The following is a 22,958-nucleotide window of genomic DNA, read 5'->3' as shown; positions in this document are numbered from 1 at the left end:
TGAGTAAACTGTCCAGTTCTAGACATGAACATAAGTTTAATCAAGATTAAATATACGCCCCCAACTCAGAAGAGATCCAAACAAGTCAAAACAATACAAAAAAGATGAGCTTCTCTGTCATGTCAATAGAGCCTTAGCAGTTTTATACTTCCTGTGAATTTTGGACTTTCATTCAGGGTAAAATGCATACATCTCTCATTCACCATATTTTACAGTGCATTTATTCTCAAAACAATAGCCTCCCTCCACATCTAAAAACCCATACATAGTCATTTTGTAGAATTATTTACATACAAGGCTTGAACAAGTCGACTCAAACCTTTCGGTGAGCAATTAGAAACTTAAGAAGAAAAAAAGAAAGAGAAAACAAACATCACACATCAGAAGATATGGGAACTTGCTTGAACTTTATGGCTTGGTTTGAGCCATAGGAAGTGACGTTACACAAATCACCCAACGGGCAGGAGGCGTGAGCGGCCTCCAATTAAATAATATGACAAAACCAAAAAGGACAGAGGAGGCATAACCGACTTGCAGGATACTCCACCTCTGCGTCTTTGAGGTTTGGTTGCGTACACACATAAAAATGAACAAACACAGCTCAAGAAGTGTTGCAAGTTGAAACCAAATGTCTCTGATGCCCAGTGAAGACTCCCCCCCGTCCCATTCAACAAGCAACGGTCAGATTCCCACAGTTGATAGAGCACTGCTCGTAATGCACCAGGTGGAAGGTACAGAAAAAAAACGTGCATATTAAATGTGAAACCAAACAGGGTGAATCTTAATTATGGCAGTAACAAAAAACAAATTAGAAAAGGAAAGTGGAATACATTTTGATGTCACAACCTAGTTAGTAAGCGACCACGTCACCCAAGACACAATTAGAAGTGTAATATCATCTTAGTTTATTTCACGACACAATGTCTGAGGTGACAAGTTGGAAACAAAACGGAACACCAGCACTGTGTTCTGTGTTGTGTTGTTATTCGAGTGCTGCAGAGACGTAACAACGTGTCATGACCTCCGAATCATTGAGTTTTTATTGTTAGATGTGTCACAGTACAGCCGCTCCCAACACGCAACACAAACAACTCCCAGCAATACAACATCTGTCTTAATACGCTGTCCTCTTTCTTTTGATTAATTAACGTCATATCCATGTGGTGTAACCATAAAAACAGGGACTCTCAACAAGAGAGCTTGAAGGTGGAAATAAAATTGAAATGGCATTACACAGAAAAATATTTCTAGGAGAAAACAATTTGTTTTTAAATCTTTTAATCTGCATCACACACTGAGATGTTTGAGTTTAGAGCCACAGCCATACTTTAACCATGTGTTTGTTATGTTATACTCCCTCAATTAACACCCATGACTTCATTTGGAGCTTCTGCTAAATCCTGCGACGCCTTCTCGCCCGTCCTTCATAAATTCTGCCGGCAAACTCTAATCTAAAAAAGAAGAAAGCTACTCCTGATGCCCTGATGAAACTGTAGCAACAACTAAAAGGTGACATCTGCATGAGAATAGGCCAAGAAGAGCACTGCTTCCACAGAACATCCCCCTCAGGTCTTCATATATGCATGGTAACTAGGGAAGAGGATGACGGACTGCTTAAAAAACATGACGTGTGTGTACAGTTGTTTTTGTAAAGTGTTAGTAAGACTTGGCAAAGACCAGCAGCTCTCTGAGAAACAAAAAGTTATAGTGTCAGGCAGTACATGTTCAGTATAGTACGATTTTCAATTCAACATTGTCTGTGTTCTCGTGGGATAAACAGCCGCTGTTACTGCCAAACTAGAAACGTTTGGCTGGCACAGTCGCCTGGTGTTCGCTCCTGGTCATGAAAGCATCACTCAGGGGCAGAAGCAGCCACAAGGCCACGTTGGACAGTGTCGGGCTGGGGTGTTGACATGAGAGGAGCCCAGGGTGAAGAGCGGTAGAATACAACATGAGAGCCAGGTCTTACAGCTTGGTCTACGTGAGCGCAGCGAAGACAGGTGGTGAATATACAACAGGAATACACACTCCTCCTCCGTGGGCTCGATGTCAGGATCTAGCATGGGTGTATCTTGGGACACGCAGACACACAGACACACACACACACACACACACAGTACAAACATAATAGTCGAATCTCCAGACTCGGGCTCCACATGTGCCTCTTTGTCTCCCTCTGGTGGTTTTGTCCAGAACATATCTGGTAGCACATTCTCCTTCACACATACACAGGCTGCCATCGCACAAATCTCCACCAACACAGACACACTCTCACATACACATATAGATATATGGACATACACACTCCTTGGCTCCCCCTGTGTCTGTATTCAGGCTTATCTGGTGTAGTAGACTCTGTAGTAAACACTCTTGGAGCGCCAGAGTGAATAGGAGTTGTCAAACTTCAGTAGGTAGACTCCACGGCCGGGGTACTGGTGGCTGCCGGCGTACACCTCCTCATGACAGTCCCGCCGGTACACCGGCACAATCTCGTCCACCTGGGGCTTCCCTGCCTCCTTCTTTGCCTTCTCCTCCTCACTGGGAGGCTCTCCTGCGGGCACAAGAGCAACGTGTCAGGTCGAGTAACAAGGCAGGAAGGAAACATGACAAATGTGGCAAGTTTCATCTTTTTGAATGGCACAGACAAAAGGCAAAGAGTTTTCAGACATGAACTCAGGAAAATGTTCAGGAAATTTGGTCCAAACATTCTAGGGCAGTGCCTGTCACAAAAACACGTTCGCAACAACAGGGGAATGTCTAGAACATGAGGTGGCGCCTGGGTAGAACTTGCAGGAGGCAGGATAGAGTATATAAATCTTGTGTTTTTGTTTATAGCACATCAACATCGGTGTCTGCCTTATCACCAAAAGCTCTCGAATCTCGTGGTCTTCCCAAGTTTACATCTTCATCAGTTTCTTCCTCATGCATGGCACCTCTTTTTCATCCTCAGATATTTGTTTCCAGACATTTTCCTGCTGTATTCTCACATGATTTCACCAGACATTTTAGAATGGAGTTCAGTGCTAAAAACAGCATATAAATAATCAATACTAATGTCTCAATTCTGAGCACAAGAAAAACTATTAAGAAAATGTATCTGCATTATCTGAAGAATAATTGACTTTGAGCAAACACAAATTAATAATTGCATACTCAGGATTGTGGCACAAATATAAGACCATACAGCCGAACCATGGGCAGGACTTACACCACTGAAAGGAAGGACTGGCATATATGTGTAAACATAATTCAACCAACAAAGCCAATTCTGCTGCACAATACTGCCTCATATCTTATCAATGTTTTATCACCATGCTCTGGATTCCCACATGAACCACAAACAGGAGCTCCTCTGCCCCTGGGAGAACCAATGGATGTTTAACAATGGTGTTGGCCAGTTGTGAAGATAAGATAAGCAGGAAAGAAAATCCATAAACCTGGTAAGTTTTTCCGTCTCTCCATAAGTTAATACATGCAACAGAAAGGAATGAATGAAACAGATGTTTTTGTTCTAATCAACGTGACTTGACATTTCATTAAATAGCATATATTCTTCTATTTAAGGAGAGCCAACACAACAATCATGAAACTTAACACTAAGGTTGGGCACTGGTGCTAAATCAATACTTTTAAAACATGCAGTCATGCAAGCAGTCCAACACGGTGCATCCCTCTGCTTTCAAATTGTATTCCGTGCATTGTCAGGTGCTTTACTATGTTCGTCGTGTTCCTTCCTTTACACACAATGGTTTTCAAACATTTGTCTGTAAATGTGGTCTAACGTTACGTGCTGCCAGAGCTATGTAGAGAGTGTGTTGCCAGAGTTACATGTTAAATAGGCAGGTGTGGTGCTGTGTATGTTGCCCGTAAGCAGGGAAACCAAATCAGAACATAGCCCAGGCACTGATATCTGCATTGTGTAGGAACCTGATTTTCATACCCTGCATAAAACGGACTCATGTTATGTAAAAGCACACGTTACAATTAAGAGTGTTTTCATTTCTAAAGACACATATCACCACAACAGGTTGGTTGACATTGCTGCCGTACTTGAGAGTGATTGTATCAGATACGCAGCAGCCTTATTTCACCCATGCCTCCGGCGCACATCTCACCTTCTTCATCCTCGTCCTCGTCACTGGACTCCGACACATGCACACTAACTGAAGCAGAGGCGGCGTCCGTCCACTCGAAGAAGACCCCAAAGCCGACGTCATAATAGTCCGTGGCAAACTCCCAGAAGAGGTAGGAGCCCTCCTCGTGGGTGGGGACCCGCACCGTCACCACCTCGCCGCGCCCCACCGTGATCACACTGTCTGCGTCCTGCCGTATTTTCTCCTTGAAGTCCTTGATCTGTGGCCGTGTCCACATGGAGGGAGCAGCTATGACCGGTGGGGAGTCAGCTGTGATCGTGGAACAAGAAACTTATTATCAGCTTTTTTACACTATGCATTCCTCCATCTTTGCTAAAGCATTTTGATAGATCACAGCCACAGTGGATGAATTTCCCTAAGGGTGCAAGCTTTGGAATAAAACTAAGGTCTTGTTTGTTCCAGGTGTGTGTGCTTACTATCGAGGATCTCAGGTTGGATGATACCTAAACCAGCAGACTATCATGTATCACTTGTTCTAGCTCTCCTCTTCCCTGGCCTCCAGGTCATATCAGCAAGGTCACAGCAAGTAAGACTCAGGTTTCAAGTTTGGTGCAAAGGTTTGTTTGTAAGATAGAAAGATTTCTGCCCTGTAGCCATTAGCCGTACAACAAGGAAAAGTGTAGATTGCTTAGTTAACTCCAATGAGCATGTTTGTTGTAAACACAGCTACAGTCCACCAACCTAATAAAGGTCCGTTCTCTGAGACCTCCTCCGCCGGCTCAGGCTCTGGTTCCCGGTCCATGCTCTCAGAGTACGAGTCTGACTGGCCTCCGTTGACCGTCGGGGTTTCCTCGCCGGCAGGTAAAGCTGCACACAACGGTCCCGCTGCTGAGGCGGGAACATGGTCACCGCTGTTGAAGTTGCTGGACTCCAACGTCCCCTGCACAATCATATCAGCCTCCTGCTGCTGCTTCTGTAAGGCTGCCTGAGACGAGAGGAAGACAACACAGAGTCAAAACAGGGAAAAACCAAACTACAGACATATGTCAGAGCCAGAGCTAGCTAAACTGACAACTATTTGATGATATGTCATGCCCCACAAGCAAAGCCAAAACATGCACCATTTGAATGACTCGCACTACTTTTGCTGCTACAGTTATTTAAAAGATTGTTGTGTATTTTAGATTCATCTATTTGTTTTCTTTTTCAAACTCGATAATAAGTTCTATATAGATATACACAAATATCAAACTGTGATTATTTTTAACAGAAAAGTTACCAATATTTCCAAAATCTAATGATCAAACAATATCCACAAACTCATCCTACCTGTTGCTGGGCCAGCTGCACCTGGTAGAGCTGCTGCATGTACTGCTGGTAGTGCTGCTCCTGGAGTTGACGGATGAGGCAGAGCTGCTGCTCTGTGCTGTTGGGGTACTGCTGGGCAGCATACTGTTGGAACTGCACTGCTGTCTGGGCATTCAGCGCTGCCATTATCTGTTGTCTGGGTAAAAAAAACAGAGCAGCTAAGTTAGAGAGGATGGAGATGCAGGAAATGGAGTGGAGGCAGTGGTGGACAACGGGAACTGTAGTTTTCTTTACATAGACAAGAAGAGATGTAGTAAATAGATTTTGGCATCTCTGGAACAGAGCTGAAAAGACATCACCCTGATAGATCTCAGTGTCAGAGGAGTGTGATGATCATGTAGAAGTAATGCTGAAGTCAAATCAATATATGCACGCCCACGCACATAAAGCAAATGCACATTAAGCAAACACACAGAGACACACATACTTCTGCTGCTCAATCCGTAGCCTCTCCTCCTCTGCCTGTCTCCTTTCCTCTTCCTCTCTCCTAAGCCTCTCCTCCTCCTCAAGCCTCCGTCTCTCCTCCTCCTGTCTTTGTCGCTCCCTCTCCTCCTCTTCTCTCCGCTGACGCTCCTCCTCCTCTTGCCTGTTGAGGAACAAAGACATGAAATTATAAAATGTATCAAATTAATTACAAACTATATATAACAAACATATATATATTTCCCCTGTCGCCTCCAGGATTTTCTAGCCTCATATAGGACAAACTGAATGTAAGTATATTTAGACACTGGAGCAGAAGGATCTCTCTCATGGGAACTGCAGCTGAACAAGTTACCTTTTCCTCTCCTGCTCCTCCCTCTCAATCTTGTGTGATGTGACGTAGGGAGAAAAGAGGTTACAGCATTTGTTAAGCAGCTTGACGAACTCCACCATGGCATCCTCCTTCTCCATGTTACCCAGGGCCGCCCACTCTTTCCTGCACACAGAGTCAAATGGAGGTGAGATCCTTGAAAGTGGTGCAGTAAAACAGGCTAAATTCCCTCCAAAGATTTACTAAATGTTAAATTCATTGGGACATAAGAAGCAACCATCAAGAGTTAAATGGACTGTATTAACAAACTACTGAATGAAAAGGCGTGTGTGTGAGTGGGTGTGTTTCCTGAAAAACAGGTTAATTGCTGGATTGTCCTCAGTAGTTCAAAGGTCACATGCACAGATACACACACACACACGTATGCAGATGTCTGCTGGAGTTACCTGCGGTCGTTTCCTAGGACATCAAAGAAGCCGACCTCCGGCGAAGCGTCAGGATTATAGGGGCCCAGTAACACCTGTTTGTGGAGCGCCACCAGCCGAAGCTTCTCCTCGTAGGTCGGGTGGAAAGCCTTGCCATCTTTATCTGAGCGGAGCAGAGTGGAAGTAACAAGTTAGCAGTGTTTTTAATGTCCTGCTGTGACAAGCATTTGTTAACACTACAATACACTTTTGTGTTTTCAACAGCCGTAGCATGTAGGCTATCGTATTTCCTGTTACTATAGAGTAGCGTACAGAACAACTGCACTGTTGATCAAGCTAAGTGGAGGCAAGAGGACTTGTGTGTACAAGTTATGCAGGTAAATCGAATTGGACTAAAAAACACAAAGCACACATTTCTAACATACAGAGCGTTAACACAGTCATCAGATATGCTACACCGAAAAACAACAACACAAGGATTGTGTACAGTGTACAAAACGCCTGACACATGTTCAGGATGCTTGCAAAGTAACCACTGACCAGAAATCACTTAGGGTGAGACACAGAGGTCTCATCTAGATAACGGTTATGCACTTTACTGGAGTATCCGCTCCAGCTCCCTCCATCCATCCTCTTCAATTAATACAACATGCTGCTGCTCAGCTTATCACAGGCACGAAAAAGGCAAGACCACATCGTAACAAAGGGCGACTATAACTGACCAAGCTTTTGGATTCATAGACTTACATTATGAAATTTGCTCCATAATTACCTGATTCTCTAACTTCTTTTAAAACCTTGAAAGTTGTATCTCTATTAAAAGCTTGTTTTTTTATGTTTGACAATGACTCTTATTTACCCTGACTAATCCTATTCTTGGCAACTTTCACAGAATATAACTGAAGCATCTTCAATCTCAAAAATAGTCATTATAAATGCTTATACATTATGCAATAATGTTTTTTCATGTTGTATTTTGAGCATAGAATAGACTAGGCTGAGCGACTGGCCAAAAATTACATCAGGGTTTTAAATACATTCAAATCCGGACTAGTGACCTGAATTTTCATATCCATATTGATAATCATACCGATAAGTCTCACATTATTCTTTTTAAGTTCTTTATTAGTTTAAAGAGTGATTTTTGCTCCTGAGTGAAGGTTCTGATTTTAAACTCTTCTTTATGGGCAGACGATGATAAAAACTGGAAAACTCAAAGCATAAGCAGTACATCACACTGAACTTTTGTTATATTGCTATTGATCCAAATCTAATTGCAGTACTTATTGATATTGTTGTATTGCCTGGGCCCTGGAGTGGACACTGTGCAAGTTGTGACAGTGATGCCAAAGCCTCTTGGTAAAAGACTTCCACACTGGAAGGATCTTCAGGTTTGACTTCACTCAGAGCACGACGAATTCCTTCAGGTGACCGTGTGTTTCCTGCTGGAGTAGTGGCAGCGTGGGAGTGGTGCTGCTGCTGCTGCTGGTGATTAGCACTGGAAACGCAGCTCAGTGAACTGGTCATCAGGAGTTTAGAGACAGGTTTCATCCACAGACATGTTTCCTTCAGCACAGCCGCTGACCGGCAGGCTTCCTACTTCCGCCACAACCGCAACAACAGGGCGTGTTTTCCCAAATTAAAACAGACCAAGAGTCGGACTTCATTGCTCCTACAGCAGCTAGCTAGTTGAGCAGCATACGACAAGTTTACTCCCAAAGGAAAAGGAGGCACCATAACGCAAACAGCACATTTAACACGTCTCCAGGTCAAACCCTCGTATGAACGGAAGCGTTTGACCCTTTAACAGCCACGGAACACAGCTAGTTAGCCTCTCGTTAGCCGTGAAGCTAATGTACCGTTGGGGCTGACAGCGGCAGCCCCGGCGGTGACAGCTAGCAGCTAAAGTTAGCATCCTGCTAACCTCAGCCAGCGGACCGGCTCGTCTGGTTGTTTTGTTCTTTTAACCATTCGATCTGCGTTATTGTGACGAATATATAAAAGTACCTTTGAAGAATTTCAGCGCCATTCCGTAGAGCTCCAGTAGAGGAAAGCCCCATTTCCCCTCTATCGCGGATTTGCCAGTCTCTCCATCTTCGCCCCCAGCGGCTCCCGGCGTATCGGGCTCGGGCTCCGCGGGTTCGGGCTCCGGCTGCTCCACCTGGCCCTGCTCGCCCTCCGGGTCCGGACTGAGGGTGAGGCCGTCGATGGAGACCTCGAGCCGGCTGGAAGGAGCATTGTCGAGGTCGCCGCTCTGAACCTCGGTCGCCATCATGCAGACTGTCAGCTGAAGCGGCCACGTACCTACTTCCGCTCAGACCGACCGGAAGTTCCGGGAGAATTTTTTTTCCCTTAGATGTAAATAATGATGACGCGCTCAACGATCCCAGGAATATTTTTATTTTAAACTCCTCAGACTGAAGCTTTTACACATTTTGTTGTATATTTTATTGTACTCGATTGATGCAAGAAGTTTTCCGTTTATTTATTTTTTTTATTTTACACTTTTATTTTGATTAAATGTTACTATTACTACACATGTAAAATGTAAAAATAATAATCAATTTTATAATGGATGTCATGTTCACTTTACTGCTGAATAATTGTTTGTTTGTACCTAAACTAATAATGTGCTTTTATCCCACAGTCTTTGAACACACTTAATCTTGCAGCAACAACAACAGCAACAACAACATTGATATTGTGAAAAAGATTATAATTTGCTTTAAAACATATCTAATTTAGCCACTCTGGTGATGGGTGGATTGCTGCTCTTTTCTATGAGTATTTTAGAGTTAAAAAGATATGAGCACTACGACCGAAACGTGTAAAGAAAAAATGCATCTGTGTCACATTATAACATATGTTATTGTTAAAACATAAGTTAAATCTTAAAACTCTTTACATTATTACATGATAACTTTTCATGTTAGAAAATTAAAAGTTTTGTGTTTTAACATTAACTCACATTCTAACGACACACTGATGTTTTTCTTTTTCCAACATGGCAGAAATACACATCTGTACGAGACATGTTTTTGAATTAAATGAGCAATAAGAATCCATTAAATTGAATTATTAATTAAGATATTTTGCAGCTAAAAACTTCTCAGTGCTTACATTTTCTAAATGACCTCAAACATCACATCCTGGCATTTCTTTAAGGACATTTCTTGCAATGCTGGTGCCAGTGTATCTGCCCAAAGCTAACACTGATTGTTGATGTATCAGGCCAAAAAGCAGCAGTCCAGCTGAAATATGAATATGCGATATAGCAGCAGTATCCACGATCCTGTCCTCAAGAGACGAGTACACAAAACCACAACAATCATCACACTGAAATTCTCCTTATCATTTTTATCAGTAAACAATAAATGTACTGTAAAATCTTTAAAACGTCCCTCAAATACACGACGACTGAACTGATAACAAAAGATAGCTCAGATTTTCACATATCCCTGCAACCTTGTAAGGATAATTTTCCTGTCTGTCTGCAGGTTAAATGTATAGTGGTCAGGTCAAACTGTGGGTTCAATAGTGGTCACCCTTTCAAGGTGTGAAGGTGCTTTTGTTTGTGTCTTCAGAGGCAGCGGTCTACTGGAAATGGCCAGTGGAAATCCCAAAGTGTTTCTCCTGTTTGATGTTTTAAAAAGTGCAGTCTGTTTACAATCTATCAGCAGTAATCAACTTAGAACTGTGTCCTTTTAATCTAATTAAAATGTCAAATCTCTATCCCTGGCTGTCAAACTGAAAATTATTAGCACATGCAAACAATAGAAGCAAAAGTGCATCAGCATTTTCCTGCATTCACACTGCTGAGATGATCTTTTTCACTGGAATCATAATCTGGTTTTATTGCCAAGCAGGTTGGACTTTTCTGTGGATCCCTAGTAAGCACTAGGGACTGGATTGTGCAAAAATCCAGCTCCATGACTGGACTGCTTTGTGGTCACAGATGAAAACTTTGCTCCGTCTATTCCAGGATCTGCAGGTAACTCTGAGAAAACCTGTCACTGAACATCACAAAAGAAAGATCAGGAACTTCAACAGCCTGATTTTAGCATAGCAATCTGGTCTGTGCACACAGGCAATACCCAATTAGGATCCTCAGACAAAGCAACTGTGAACGGCTTTGCCAACAGTCACATCCTACCTGAACAACGCTGTATGTGTCAAAGTGCAGAGATGGATGAGTGCCGTCGTGGATGTGAAACGATACAATGGCGCTTGAGTCATTTTCCCACAGAGATCTACATGAAAGTTACCAGAGAAAACCATTGTAGTTCAATGCAACAAGAGTAAGAATTGTTTAAGACTCAAGCAAGAGCTGTATCCAATAAATCCTACGAAGAGGGATGTGGTAAAGAGCCTGGCAGTCATTTATATTGTATTGCAGTATTCAAGTCACACCCAAAGCAATTATATATGAGGCACAAACTGTAATGAGTTATTACCCAAGTACGTACACAAATCACTGGGGAGAACCATCTTGGATTATGGATAAATGGGTGTGACCACAACAGCACATTCCTTCAAATCCTGTCCAAATATTTGGCAGCAAATTAGTCTGTCTGTGTTGTTATCTGTCCTCTTGGCTCGATCCCCCTCTGAACCTCTGAATGAAGGTGAGCCGTGCGACAACAAGTGACCACTCCTGGGTACTTTCGAACTGGGGTTTGTGTATTGAGATCCACTTTGTTGCCACTGAAAGGAGACAGGAAGCGTCATTTCTTATATAGGTTACTGTAGATAAGTGTTGAGGGGCAAGCGTCAGAAGACTTAGAAAACATAATTTATATTCTTTAACATCTGGGCCTAAAGAAAATAAAAGATACAACTATGTAAGAACATGCCTGGTTGCAAAATCTGTGTATATTTCAGATTGCACACATTTCTATTAAAAAAAGAAAATACATTGTGTCTTCTTGCTATATCTATTAAATTGATATATATTTCTACACACACACACACATATATAAACGAAAAAGATATTCCCATATATTTCAACATGCTCTATAACAGTTGTATGTATGAAGACATATAAGGAGATGTGTATGCTCTATAAAGGTTGTATACATAATGACAAATATGGAGATGTTTTCATGTTCTATAATAGTTACATGACATATAAAGACATTGTCATGCTCTATAGCTTGTGTAGGCCTATATCATGACATGACTCAACCTTTATAGAGCATGAGAGATCTCTATATCTATCATTACATATAGAATTGTTCATATTAGTGAATATAGTTATATTGATTGTATGTTGCTTATTTCTTAATTTTGTATATATACACACATTGTACATAGAATGACTTATCTATATACATTACATCACTATTATATAACTCTATATATATTTTAGAGCATGAAATAGCTCAGTGAAATGCCCCCTGTGAAAATATATAGGAATATGTTTGTGTAATATGTAATGTGTAATCTAAAATTGGATCAAGTATTAAATATATATATACAGCTTGTAGTTTTTCATCTCTGTTCTGTTATCACCAAACAACAAACCACAGTCGGTGTGCGCCTCTAACCTGTGGAGGAAATGGCAGTTTGCGACGCTCCCTCTTTGAAGGCTACAGGTCCATTATTGCTTCATCCATTCCAAAGCGGATAAATGTTTTCACTGCCGATGTGTATTGAACATGCAGATTCCATTAAAACCCCTTTAAAGCGACCTGCCACCGCTCCACCACCCAGGTGTGATGCCTTCACACCTCCGCCTCGCGGCAGACGTCTGAAGTTGCTGCACGGCCGCTGCAGTGCCAGCCGCCACTGATGGCCTCCCCATTCACACATCCTCACAGCATCACCTTTGATCGCGAGGGGGATTTAACCCCGACCAGCGCACATGCTCTCAAACTCAGTCAGCCGCCGGGAGAGAAACGTACAGGATCATGTCTGCAGTTCATGGGAATATGCGCGTCGGGGATCTCAATCATTTCCAGATGTTTCACGAAGGGCCTCTGCAGATGAACAACATGGTGAACACAGGTTAGCACATGAACTTGTCCCCGCTTTCACCTCCTGTGTTAGAAGATCTACAAGTACCTTCTCCGATTCATGGTCACGGAGAAAATAGCAGAGTTAGTGCCGTTTCTGTGCGTAAATTACGCAGAAGTCCGGCACCACTTTCCTTTGACTCCTTCGTCCTCTGATAACTAAACAGATTTTGTGTTTTCATTTCAGATTATGGAGCCACAGATGTGACAAACTACTACAACTCAGCAAACTCGGCACCCAGGGCGGATAAATGCGTGGCCATACTGACGCACCGGAGGAAGAGGACTAACTTTACGCAGCAGCAAATCGAGGTGCTGGAGAAGGTTTACTCAGACACCAAGTATCCTGACATCTACCTGCGGGAGAGACTGGAGGCTCTGACCGGGCTACCGGAGTCCAGGATTCAGGTAATGATCCAAATTCCTAATTATGATCAACTGATTTTACACCAGTAAGGAAGGGATAAGATTAACAGTCACTGTGGGAAAATGCTTTATATTTCGACATCTTAAATGGTCTTAAATTGTGTCAGGGTTAGGGTCGTAAAATGATTAAATTAGTGATTAAATGACTTTCCCTCTCAAATTCCAGGTGTGGTTTCAGAACAGAAGAGCTAAGTCTCGTCGCCAGGTTGGCTCATCAGTGTCCATGAAGGTTTCCAATCCACCAGCAGCTGGGCCCTTTAGCCAAATCCAGAGCAGGATGGGTCCTGAGAAGGGTAATTATTAGTCTTACTCAAGTATTCCTGTTCAGTTGTAGTGTGGCTCCACAAAAATACTTTCACTCCACAAATGTGGTTAATTGTTACTGAAATACCCTTAATTTGACTTAAAATCACCTAAAATTCACCTATTTGGTTTTGTCTTTCAGTTTATGACAACAATCAAAGTGCAGAGCCACACAGGATTGGTGGTTTTGGATTAGAGGACAGTTTCAGACCCTCAATGCACCAGAACAGTGAGGACCCACACCGGACAGGTCTACCCACCAAACCCAGCAGCTACGAACACACATCCGGCTCCTGCATCTACGAGAAGGAGGGAGCCGGTGTGAAGCCCGACCAGATGCAGCGTCACGAGCTGAGCGTCAACGTCCCGTGTTGTAACATCCACCTTTACCCGAAGGAGAGCGAGCATCCCCCCAGGATCGAGGCCAACTTGGCAGACAACCAGGGGCCACAGGTTCTGGTGGAATATGACAATTTCCCTCCAAACAAAACCATTGGACCAGAGATGAAAGTTGTGATCCCACCCCTCCCGACCCACAGTAACTTCAGCAGGTCGTCACCCAAGGATAACGGATGCCAGCTCCAGTATCCACATGTGAGGGCCACAGGCGACAGGTTCAGCCATTTCTCCCCGATCCACCCCGCCGAGGCTCAGGACTTCACCGACTCAGACTCTGACTGGGAAAATGAGGCCATGGCTGGGTTCGGTGGATTTATGTGATCTACCACAATTTAATTAAAAGAAGCTTCATGTATCATAAGAGCTGATTTTAAGAGATCTACATGTATCATAAGAGGCTGTTTGCATTAAAGGAAAATAAGTATTTATTGTAAAATAGTAATAACTGTAAAAAAAAAAACTATCAATTTGTTTTCACCTGATAATAAAGACTAAAAAGTAAAAAACCAGATACTGCTTTGCAATATTATGTTTAATATAAAAAGAAACATTTATATACAATTGCCCTGAGGCACTCTCATATACAACTTTACAAAACTGAAAAAGGAGGTTCTCTAGGAAAAATCTGTCGACTTCAATTTTCAGGGTTACATCGGTGAAGCAGGCTTCGTGTGTGTGTGTGTGTGGGGGTTGCAGCAACAGCCATGCCGAATGTGGAAACGCTAAGTTCGTCTAAGTGAGTAAAAGGCATCAAAACCCCAGAGTTCTCCTTTATAAAAATACCAAAATCTCTTTTCAGTGCACACAAAATTACAAAAGTCATTTCTGAATACACAGAAATATTGACAACAGTCCTAAGAATCAGAGATATTGTACAATTATCTACAATAAACAATTTTTATAAAACATTCTTTAGCCTCCCCTGTGCTTACCATCAGTGGAGCAACAGTACACAACACATAACAGCGGGGGAACTTTTAGAGATAGCAAAATATTGTTTCATAACCATACACACCTACTCAAAAATAAATAAATATGGATAAAAACTGTAAGAATCAATGTTTGGCACATGAAACCAATAAATAACCGTAGCGAGTATGGAGAAATGGATTTGTGGCGAGAGAAAAGTGAAAGACTTTCAGGTTTGTGATCAATTGGGCGCACAAACATTTTCATACAATAAAAACGGATGGGTAAAATATCCTCATGACATCCTCCTGTTCTTTTGCGAAGCTTCAGGAACCTGGACAGAGTCGTTTCACTGGGGCATCCAAATTCTGATTGTGTGGGGGGTCCACGACACCCTGCGCAGGCTTTTGTTCGCAGACTCCACCTCAAAAGACAGAACTAATGGACCACACGTTTTGTTTGTGTGTGTGTGCACCTGCGTTGGGTAAGGATGATGCCAGTACTCAGACTGCATTGGTGTTGTTGGCAGAAAATGCATGCAGGTTGCCCAGCTGACTAAGGCCACTCTGGATGTGCGCCACGTGGATCTCAACGTTATTCTGGAAGCAACTGGAAAGACACAAGAAGCAAAAACATAAGTGAATCTGACTTATATAGTACGAGGAAAAGAACGTTGCTTGTGCTTGAGATTTGATCACATATAAAGTTATGGGCCGTTCTATCTATTGGACTGCACAGCAGCACAGCTAGAAACATTGCAGGGTCATTTACCTGAGGTTGGATGGATCAATTGATGCCTTAATGTCATTCAGGGAGTCTGTTAGGGATTTAAACTCAAATGAATTCAGGTCTCCTCCATCTGCCAGACACTGAAACAAACCAGAAGAAAAGCGTCACCATGTAATTAATACCTCTGAATTGCTTTTCATTTTAGAAATATAAACAAATACATTTCAACCAGAAAGAAACCCATTACGCATTTCGAGACATAGGTTCAAATTTAACAGAGTTCAACGGAGAAGTTCGGGAAACACTGCTGTCCCCATAACTGCAAGTAGTGAAGGCATAACGCTGTAAACACTGTTCTCCAAGAGAAGAAATCCCTGCTCTTACTTTTCACCATTGTTATTTCTCGTTCATAGTATTTTCTATCTTCTATTAACTAAACAATCTGCTTCCTGTTTACACTGCACATGCCCAGTGTACATGACTGCCACGTAATCTGCATTTTTAAATGTGTTTAATGGACGGGGATTATCACTGATATGGAGCTAAAACATTCTTCTGGACAGAGAAAATTTAAGTGCTAAACACTGTTTTAAAAGTATGATTGAAGTTGTAGATAGCAGCAGCAGAGTGTTTATACATCCTCCACCTTGATCTGTAGGAGCAGAGCAGTGAGGCGGGAGATGAGGTGTGTGAGGCTGGGGCTTGTCACGCTCGGCTGGCCGTCCTTCAGCGAGTTGCCCAGCTGCACCATCTGCTGGGCCTCTTCTTCACTACGCTTCCGCAGCTCTGTGGGATGGTCGGCTGGAACCATGCCCTGATCCGGAGCAAGCTGCACACACACACGTTGTTGATTTACACCTTATAAAGAGGGCTGCACTATACTGTACTATACTGTATTATACTGCATCTTCTGACTTACCTCACAGCAAAACTGCTGAACTTCATGCAGCACCTTGTTCAGATCTTTATTGAGCTGCTCCAGCTCGAGCACTGTTGTTGCATATCTCTTCTGGAAGTCCAGGTCAATAGGCATCGAGTACGATTTCTTAAAACACAAAACATAGTTAAGTGGACTTGAAGCAGAAGCATTTCATGTGTTAAAGAAACTTCTTAAAAATATCACTGTACCAGCTTCTCTGCTTCTGTGTTCATTTCTTTCAACTGCTTGATGTGCTCTTTTTTGATCATGAGGATTTTGGACAGCCTTGTCTAATCGTGGAAAAATTGAGACAGGATTTGTTAGAACAAAAGTTTAAAAAGTGTAAGGATGTCACCTTTAAGATCTCCATCTGACAGGATTTACCACTTGGACAAGGAACTTGACAGGAAACCCTCCCAGAGTATCTCCCTCGGCACCAGGCAGTTTGTTCCCCCACGGCGATTGGTTGATAAGAGTGTCATTGTCCTGTTAATAAAAAATTGGACAATGCAGTCATTCATCTTCATAAGCAAGCTATGGTATGAGATGTGAACTATTTCTAAAGAATTGGTTTGAATTTGCAGCATGACAATCATCAGATCAATTCATAAGATTTTAAACAAATCTTTAAAAACTTTGAATTCTGTCTTTTTTTTGACACAGGCTCATCTGTCTTCTTCTTAAGTCCTCTAAAGACTAGATATTTCAAAATTCACTTGTGAGACCTGGTCATGCTTTTAAGGGGTTAAGTCTGTTGGTACAGAACACAGTCTCCTCCGGCGTATCAAATTCTTTTTCGTTTTTCTCTGTTTTGGAATTTCAGATGTAGGCTCAAATTACCATAAGGACAGGAGTAGCAGCAGTTGGGTAGGGCCCTCTTGGTGGAGTCATGAGGTTTTGCATGTATCGTGTTGTCCGGTGCTTCTGGGCAAAGGCTGAAATGGGCATCGTCTCATTGGGCTCATTGCTCTGGGGAAAAAAACAAATCAGCAATGGATGCATAAGAATGTATCTAGAAACTCCTTAGCTATTGTACAACTTCATGTTTTGTCTTTTTCTTTTTTGTTAATGTTTAATTACACTGCATTATAAAAGTTGCAACAAATTTAAATGAAGCTGAAAACACAAATTGTGTTTATATCCTCAAACACTGTTGTTATCTTAACAAGACAACAGGCAAATCTTACCAGGACTTCATAGTCAGGCACTGTGTGTGTTCCCAGGCCAGTGCGGTCAAAGGTGACGCGATAGGTGGCTGCACTGGTGTCCACCGCATCAATCTGCCCCGTGAATAACCCATCGTGGACACCTCGGAGTCGGGCTGTTGGAAGGAAAAAATGAATCGGTACTGGTAATAACATTTGTATGGGACATCCTGAGTTGCAGATTTCCAGCCTATAAGATAAAGGCTTTTCAGTCACTGTAAATAATGTTTATGTCTTTCATTTTTATCAGTCAGAAAAATATTTGGTTGTGGTAACCCAATTTTTGTGATCACAAATCAGAAATAAAATGATCAGTCTACTGGAAAATATTGTAATGAGTCAACATTTCAGGAATCTAACCAGTGACTTTGGTTCCTATGATGAGAGGCAGGGGGATTTCATCTGGAAGGTCTTTGCAGTTGGACACGTCAGAAATTTTTCTTTGCTGCAGCAGGCGCATCTTCTTTCTCTTCTGCTCCAGTGCTGTTCGCTCTTCAGAAAAGAATGCGGACGAACACCTTGACGGGACAGAAGAGCATAGTGGGTTGACATGATTACTTCTTGAAGATTACGTCTTCTGGGAGACGGTGTTGGGAAAAATAAAGTGTAAACATCAAAGCGTACCGTCGAGGTTTCCCCATCAGTCTCCTGATTGTTCCCCACTCAACTCTTGTCAGCTTCCTTGTTTTCAGGTTGGGGAAAGACTCCTTGAGACACAGGCAGAATTCATTGTCCCCCTCAAAAAGAGGTCTGGAAGAAAGGAGAAAAGATAGCAGAAAAATATTTACTTTAGAGGGAAACATATTAACCAAAAAATTAAGCTTTAATGTACTCAGTTACAGCTAATCAGGTTTCTGCAAGTCTGGATATATTGTTCTAACATTAGAATAATATCAAAGTTAAAAGTCACTTCAACAATATAAATAAGTGGTATCATTTAAAAGTAAATGTCTTCAGGGTTTTTACTGGCATGAAATTGAAGAAAGTCTTAATGTTATAACAAGCAGAACTCGGACCACATGTACAGGCAGCCTATTTTCTTCTTTCTCGTATTTATTCTGTTTAACATTATTATCTCCTAATGGTGAAAATAGGACCTTACCTGTCAATGTTGGAATAGAACCACTCATAGATGCACCATTTGTGGGCTTTGGGGAGCTTTAGGAGGTTTCTTAACCTCAGCCCTATTTTCTGGGATGCCTTTTTATCAGGTGTCACCACATTAGAAAACTTCTGTGAAGAAAAACATTAAAACAGACATTTTTAATGCTGACAGAGGTTTAGCCATTGACTACCATCTCCTTGTTAATAGACAAACTGGACATGATCAGAACAAGGACATCTATTAGTATGTTTTTGGAAGTTGCGACACAAGGATATTAAATGGCAGCCAGAGTTGGTTGAATAGAAAATTATTTTTTTTTTCTGCTGGCCACATAAGCTTAACATTACAACTATTCGGGTTGGGCTTGACCTGTGGTGTGGTGCTGACCCTCTGGCTCCTCCGAGGGGATCTAGAGGGGAGACGCTGTGGCGTCTCATCTTCCTCCCGAAACAACCGGCTCCTCTTTGAGCTCCTTGTGGGCTGGAAGGACAAACGTGGACAGGAGTTTATGAAGGGAACCAATACTGGAAGACTAAAAAAGCCATTATTGCATTATTCTACAACTTGAAAAGATATATATTTAAAATGCAGGAGGAAAAAATCTGAGCCAATTATTTGCCTTTTGTGTGCAGAAAATATGGTTTAAACAATGCACCAGAATCAGGCAATACAAATTGAGGATATTCAGACAAATATATGCACACAATGGTATTAATGATAAGGAATCGATGCTGTGAACTTCAGATTTAACCTTTCAGACACAAATAATTTTCTGTTGAGGTGAAATACCGACCTCTAGCACACCACCCCACATTGCTCTGGGATGCAGTATGTAATACACTATCTCTTGTACTATTTGCATAACATTTCCAAACTGTCCCATCGACATTCAGAAAATCTGCCTACTACTTTATTTAGGAGCAAAGATTTGCACAGGAACAGATACAAACCAGGTGCATGTGGAACACTGTATTTCAACCACAGCCCGACAGATATGGATTTCTGGGGCCAGATGCCGATACTAATATTAGGGAGTAGAAATTGCCCCATACTGATATATTGGTTGATATACATGTTGCAATGATTCCTAAGATGTAGTTATCTAACCCTTATGACAAACAAGTTTAACCATAAACTGCTGACACTGATAACTCTGTGAAAGGCTCATATTGTTTGTTTTTTATGGCTCAACTGATAAATCGTTCAGGCTTCAGTTCCAACATCACACTAATATAGAAACTTAATGAAGCCATTTACTAAACAATTCCGGTAGAGTAGACAATTGCAAAGACAGGACTCAACAGCAGCTGATAAGATCATCAATGGGCAGCAACCAGATAATATAATCAAACCAACAACACTTCTATATTATAAATAAGATCATTACTGTGTAACAGATAATGCCAAATAACTTTGAATCTTAGTTCTGCATTTGTGTCATGCTTTTATCTTATGGTTTAAACTTATGGTTTAAGCATTCATATAATATGTTATCTCCTCTATTACTTCCTCTTCACAAGTTTAAAACTAACAGATAACATCATGTCTCTTACTGTATCCATTGTGAGGGAGGAATGTCGTCCCCTGGTGTTGTGAGCTCTTGGGAAGTTGTTCTTTTCATTCAGAGTGTTGGACAAACTACCCTCTGTAAGGAAACCAATGCATTTATTTAAAATAGGGCAAGACCACCAGAAAAAACACTACTCAAATCTCAAAAAATGCAAATAAATGTTCTGGAATAGAGGATTTTCTAAATTGAACATATTGTTATTTTTGCAGATAAAGAGACAAAACTGCATTGGAAACAATTATGACAATTACTTCCACTGTATAGAAGGCTGTTTAAAGTGGTGTTGGTTGTCACTGTCAGCTTGTCATTATGGCGGGTCATGGAGGTCTAATCCAATGAGGGACTTAAGGTTAAACAGGAAACCAATAGCATATGTCAGGCAACATACAGATGGGATAAAGAGAAAAATAAGAAAAGAGTGTAAGTATGATTCTGCATGAGGAATGACCCTGAAGTTTCCAGTAGTTCTCAATGTGACAGCACACACGGTGCCAAGAACAAAACAAGAGAATGATAGACACAGAAAGTGACCACATTACCTTTTAGACTGACAAGTGCCTCAGCTGAGGAACCTGAGGAAAAGGGAAATTGGGCGACATCAATCCAAAGTATCACACCAACAGCATTAAACCACCCATGAACTCAGTTGCCAGTGCATGCGGAACACTGTAGTCTAATACAACTGTTCTGTAATAAACGCCACATTAACCACAGTCATAATGCTCAGTTCTTGTTAAACCTGTTAAAAGGGACAAGCAGAGTCATTCAGGTAGATGTCATCTGTGGTGCTGTACTACATTACACAAAGAAGTGGGAGTGTTGCACCAATTGATTTGAACAGGGTGGGCATAACAATAGGAACCCCTGTCAACATTATTCTTATAATCAAATGGATTAGTCTGTGTTAGTTTTAGCTAGTTGGTCGTAATAAACTCACAAATGAGCTATTACACTGACTATAAAAATGCTGTAAACCTGTAATGAATCATTCCACTGCGATGAGAAGGATAATCACACCATGCTTGATAGTTTTGATTTACTACGATACATTTTCTCTGATCATCAAAATAAACGCATGTAAATGGCTGATGTGTGCCAGACTGTGCTTTACACCACCGACACCAGACAGCTGGGTTAAACCCGGGTTCGATGCTGTGGATGCTAGCGCAGTCTGTTAGGCCTTTACCCCCGGTTTGAGCTGTCAAGCCCGGGTACAACATCAGCTGGCCAGATCATATCAAAAAGGTACGAGCCGAGCAAGCTAACGGTACCTCGGGTTTACCAACCTGGAGAAGTGTTCGAGCAACATCAACTGCGATTGCGCCGAGTAACGCGATTATTTCAGGTGTTAACTTACCTCCACCAGCTTGTCAACACAAAGCGTCACCATGTAACCACAACCAGCGCTAACCACCGTTAAATGCCAGTGCGGTGCCACGGAGGACCGAAGCACTGGACGAGGCAGGCAGCTAGCGGTTAGCATGTGTATTATGTGAAATAGAGGCGTAGCAGCTGCCCCTTTTGTTATTGCTGCGCACGGTGTGGGGTTAGCAGACGTTAGCTCGCAGCTAAGCTAACGTTATTTGTTTACCCGGTCGGGCTAAAGTAACTTGCTCAACTCCCACATTAGCCATGGTTAGCCTCTGGTGCTAGCAAGCGTTAGCCGACCGGACAAACCGGTATCTCTTTGCGTCTTAAATTCTACTTCACGAACTCCAAATACAACTTAGGCTGTTACATTATGTGCAGGAGGAGCGGCTCGTCGCCAAATGTGTATTTCTACCAGCCGGGGGACCTTTGTGTGCTGGCGCCGCAGAACTCCTTGAATTTGTGTTGTTACTCACTCTCGTCTAACAGCTGGTCCATCTCCGCCATCTTGAATTAGCCGCGCCGCTTTTTCAAAGACCTTGTCAAAATGCATTCTGGGTCGGGACGCAGTCTGGAGGGCGATTTGAGAAATAAAATCTAATCAATCATCGGATTCGGGAACTTTTAATGACGCGTTTACACATCAAGTCTTATTCGCTTCTTGTAAATCTGTCTTTGCACATAAAACGTCAGGGGGAGCGCTTGGGAACTGGTTTCATGTACATTTAAATAAAGTGGACTCAGCAGCAGCCCGTCCATTGTTTCATACAACAAAACACTTTGCTTTCACCGGGATGTTTAATTTCCCTTTATTGTTGGAATAGATGAGTCAATGTTTTATTCACATTTAAACATTTTCCTCTAGTTTTATCTACAAAACCAGAAAATGAGTTAAGTCTTATTTCTGTCTATCTACGCCAGGTTTGGATTGTGATGGTTAAAAATACAGCTCGACTAAAACAATAAACTCAATCGGACATCCTCAGTAGTCCCGAGGCTCATGAAATACATATTCCTATCTGACCTCGACCTTTGACCTGTCCCGGTTCCCACAGGAGAGAAGAGAGAGAGCCCTAAAGGAAACGAGGTCACTCAGGTCACCTGCATGAGGCCGACAGTAGCCAACCACATTTAAATTCAATTGATTTTTGGTTCTGCACACACTCATGACTTTAAGTCCCATCAACATGTCAGACTTTTATTATCCACAAATTATTCGGAGAAGTCAACAAAAAAGCCCCATCTCACAATGTTAAAAGTGAAAAAAAAAAACACCAAAAAAACTGGATCTACACCAAAATGTGGTATTTCCTGACCAATACCTCACACCTTCCAGTAGTTTTTGTGTAGTCATACAAACAAACGCAGAT

General features: G+C 42.0%; 3 protein-coding genes across 3 annotated transcripts; 1 reads left to right on the top strand and 2 right to left on the bottom strand.

The window, feature by feature from the left end:
* acbd3 (acyl-Coenzyme A binding domain containing 3) lies at positions 1–8,965 on the bottom strand. The gene is made up of 8 exons (XM_035143995.2): positions 8,649–8,965; positions 6,663–6,804; positions 6,241–6,381; positions 5,890–6,048; positions 5,424–5,598; positions 4,836–5,079; positions 4,116–4,403; positions 1–2,551 (listed from the first exon to the last, which is right to left on the bottom strand). The coding sequence occupies exons 1-8, from the start codon at positions 8,914–8,916 to the stop codon at positions 2,337–2,339; spliced, it is 1,632 nt and encodes a 543-aa protein (XP_034999886.1). The 5' UTR covers positions 8,917–8,965; the 3' UTR covers positions 1–2,336.
* A 3,636-nt stretch (positions 8,966–12,601) lies between these two features.
* Positions 12,602–14,104, top strand: mixl1 (Mix paired-like homeobox). The gene is made up of 4 exons (XM_035144522.2): positions 12,602–12,647; positions 12,843–13,063; positions 13,248–13,374; positions 13,527–14,104. The coding sequence occupies exons 1-4, from the start codon at positions 12,602–12,604 to the stop codon at positions 14,102–14,104; spliced, it is 972 nt and encodes a 323-aa protein (XP_035000413.2).
* Positions 14,105–14,300: 196 nt separating this feature from the next.
* lin9 (lin-9 DREAM MuvB core complex component) lies at positions 14,301–22,143 on the bottom strand. The gene is made up of 15 exons (XM_035144697.2): positions 22,065–22,143; positions 20,760–20,792; positions 20,204–20,295; positions 19,020–19,130; positions 18,648–18,778; positions 18,170–18,295; positions 17,906–18,063; positions 17,528–17,661; positions 17,181–17,309; positions 16,725–16,826; positions 16,550–16,630; positions 16,341–16,466; positions 16,068–16,250; positions 15,464–15,561; positions 14,301–15,301 (listed from the first exon to the last, which is right to left on the bottom strand). The coding sequence occupies exons 1-15, from the start codon at positions 22,093–22,095 to the stop codon at positions 15,196–15,198; spliced, it is 1,641 nt and encodes a 546-aa protein (XP_035000588.1). The 5' UTR covers positions 22,096–22,143; the 3' UTR covers positions 14,301–15,195.
* Between the last annotated feature and the right edge of the window lie 815 nt (positions 22,144–22,958).

This window comes from Hippoglossus stenolepis, chromosome 20 (genome assembly GCF_022539355.2).
Source record: "Hippoglossus stenolepis isolate QCI-W04-F060 chromosome 20, HSTE1.2, whole genome shotgun sequence".
Classification (NCBI taxonomy): Eukaryota; Metazoa; Chordata; class Actinopteri; order Pleuronectiformes; family Pleuronectidae; genus Hippoglossus; species Hippoglossus stenolepis.
The sequence above is the reverse complement of the archived record's forward strand: the minus strand, read 5'-3'. Positions and strand labels throughout refer to the sequence as shown.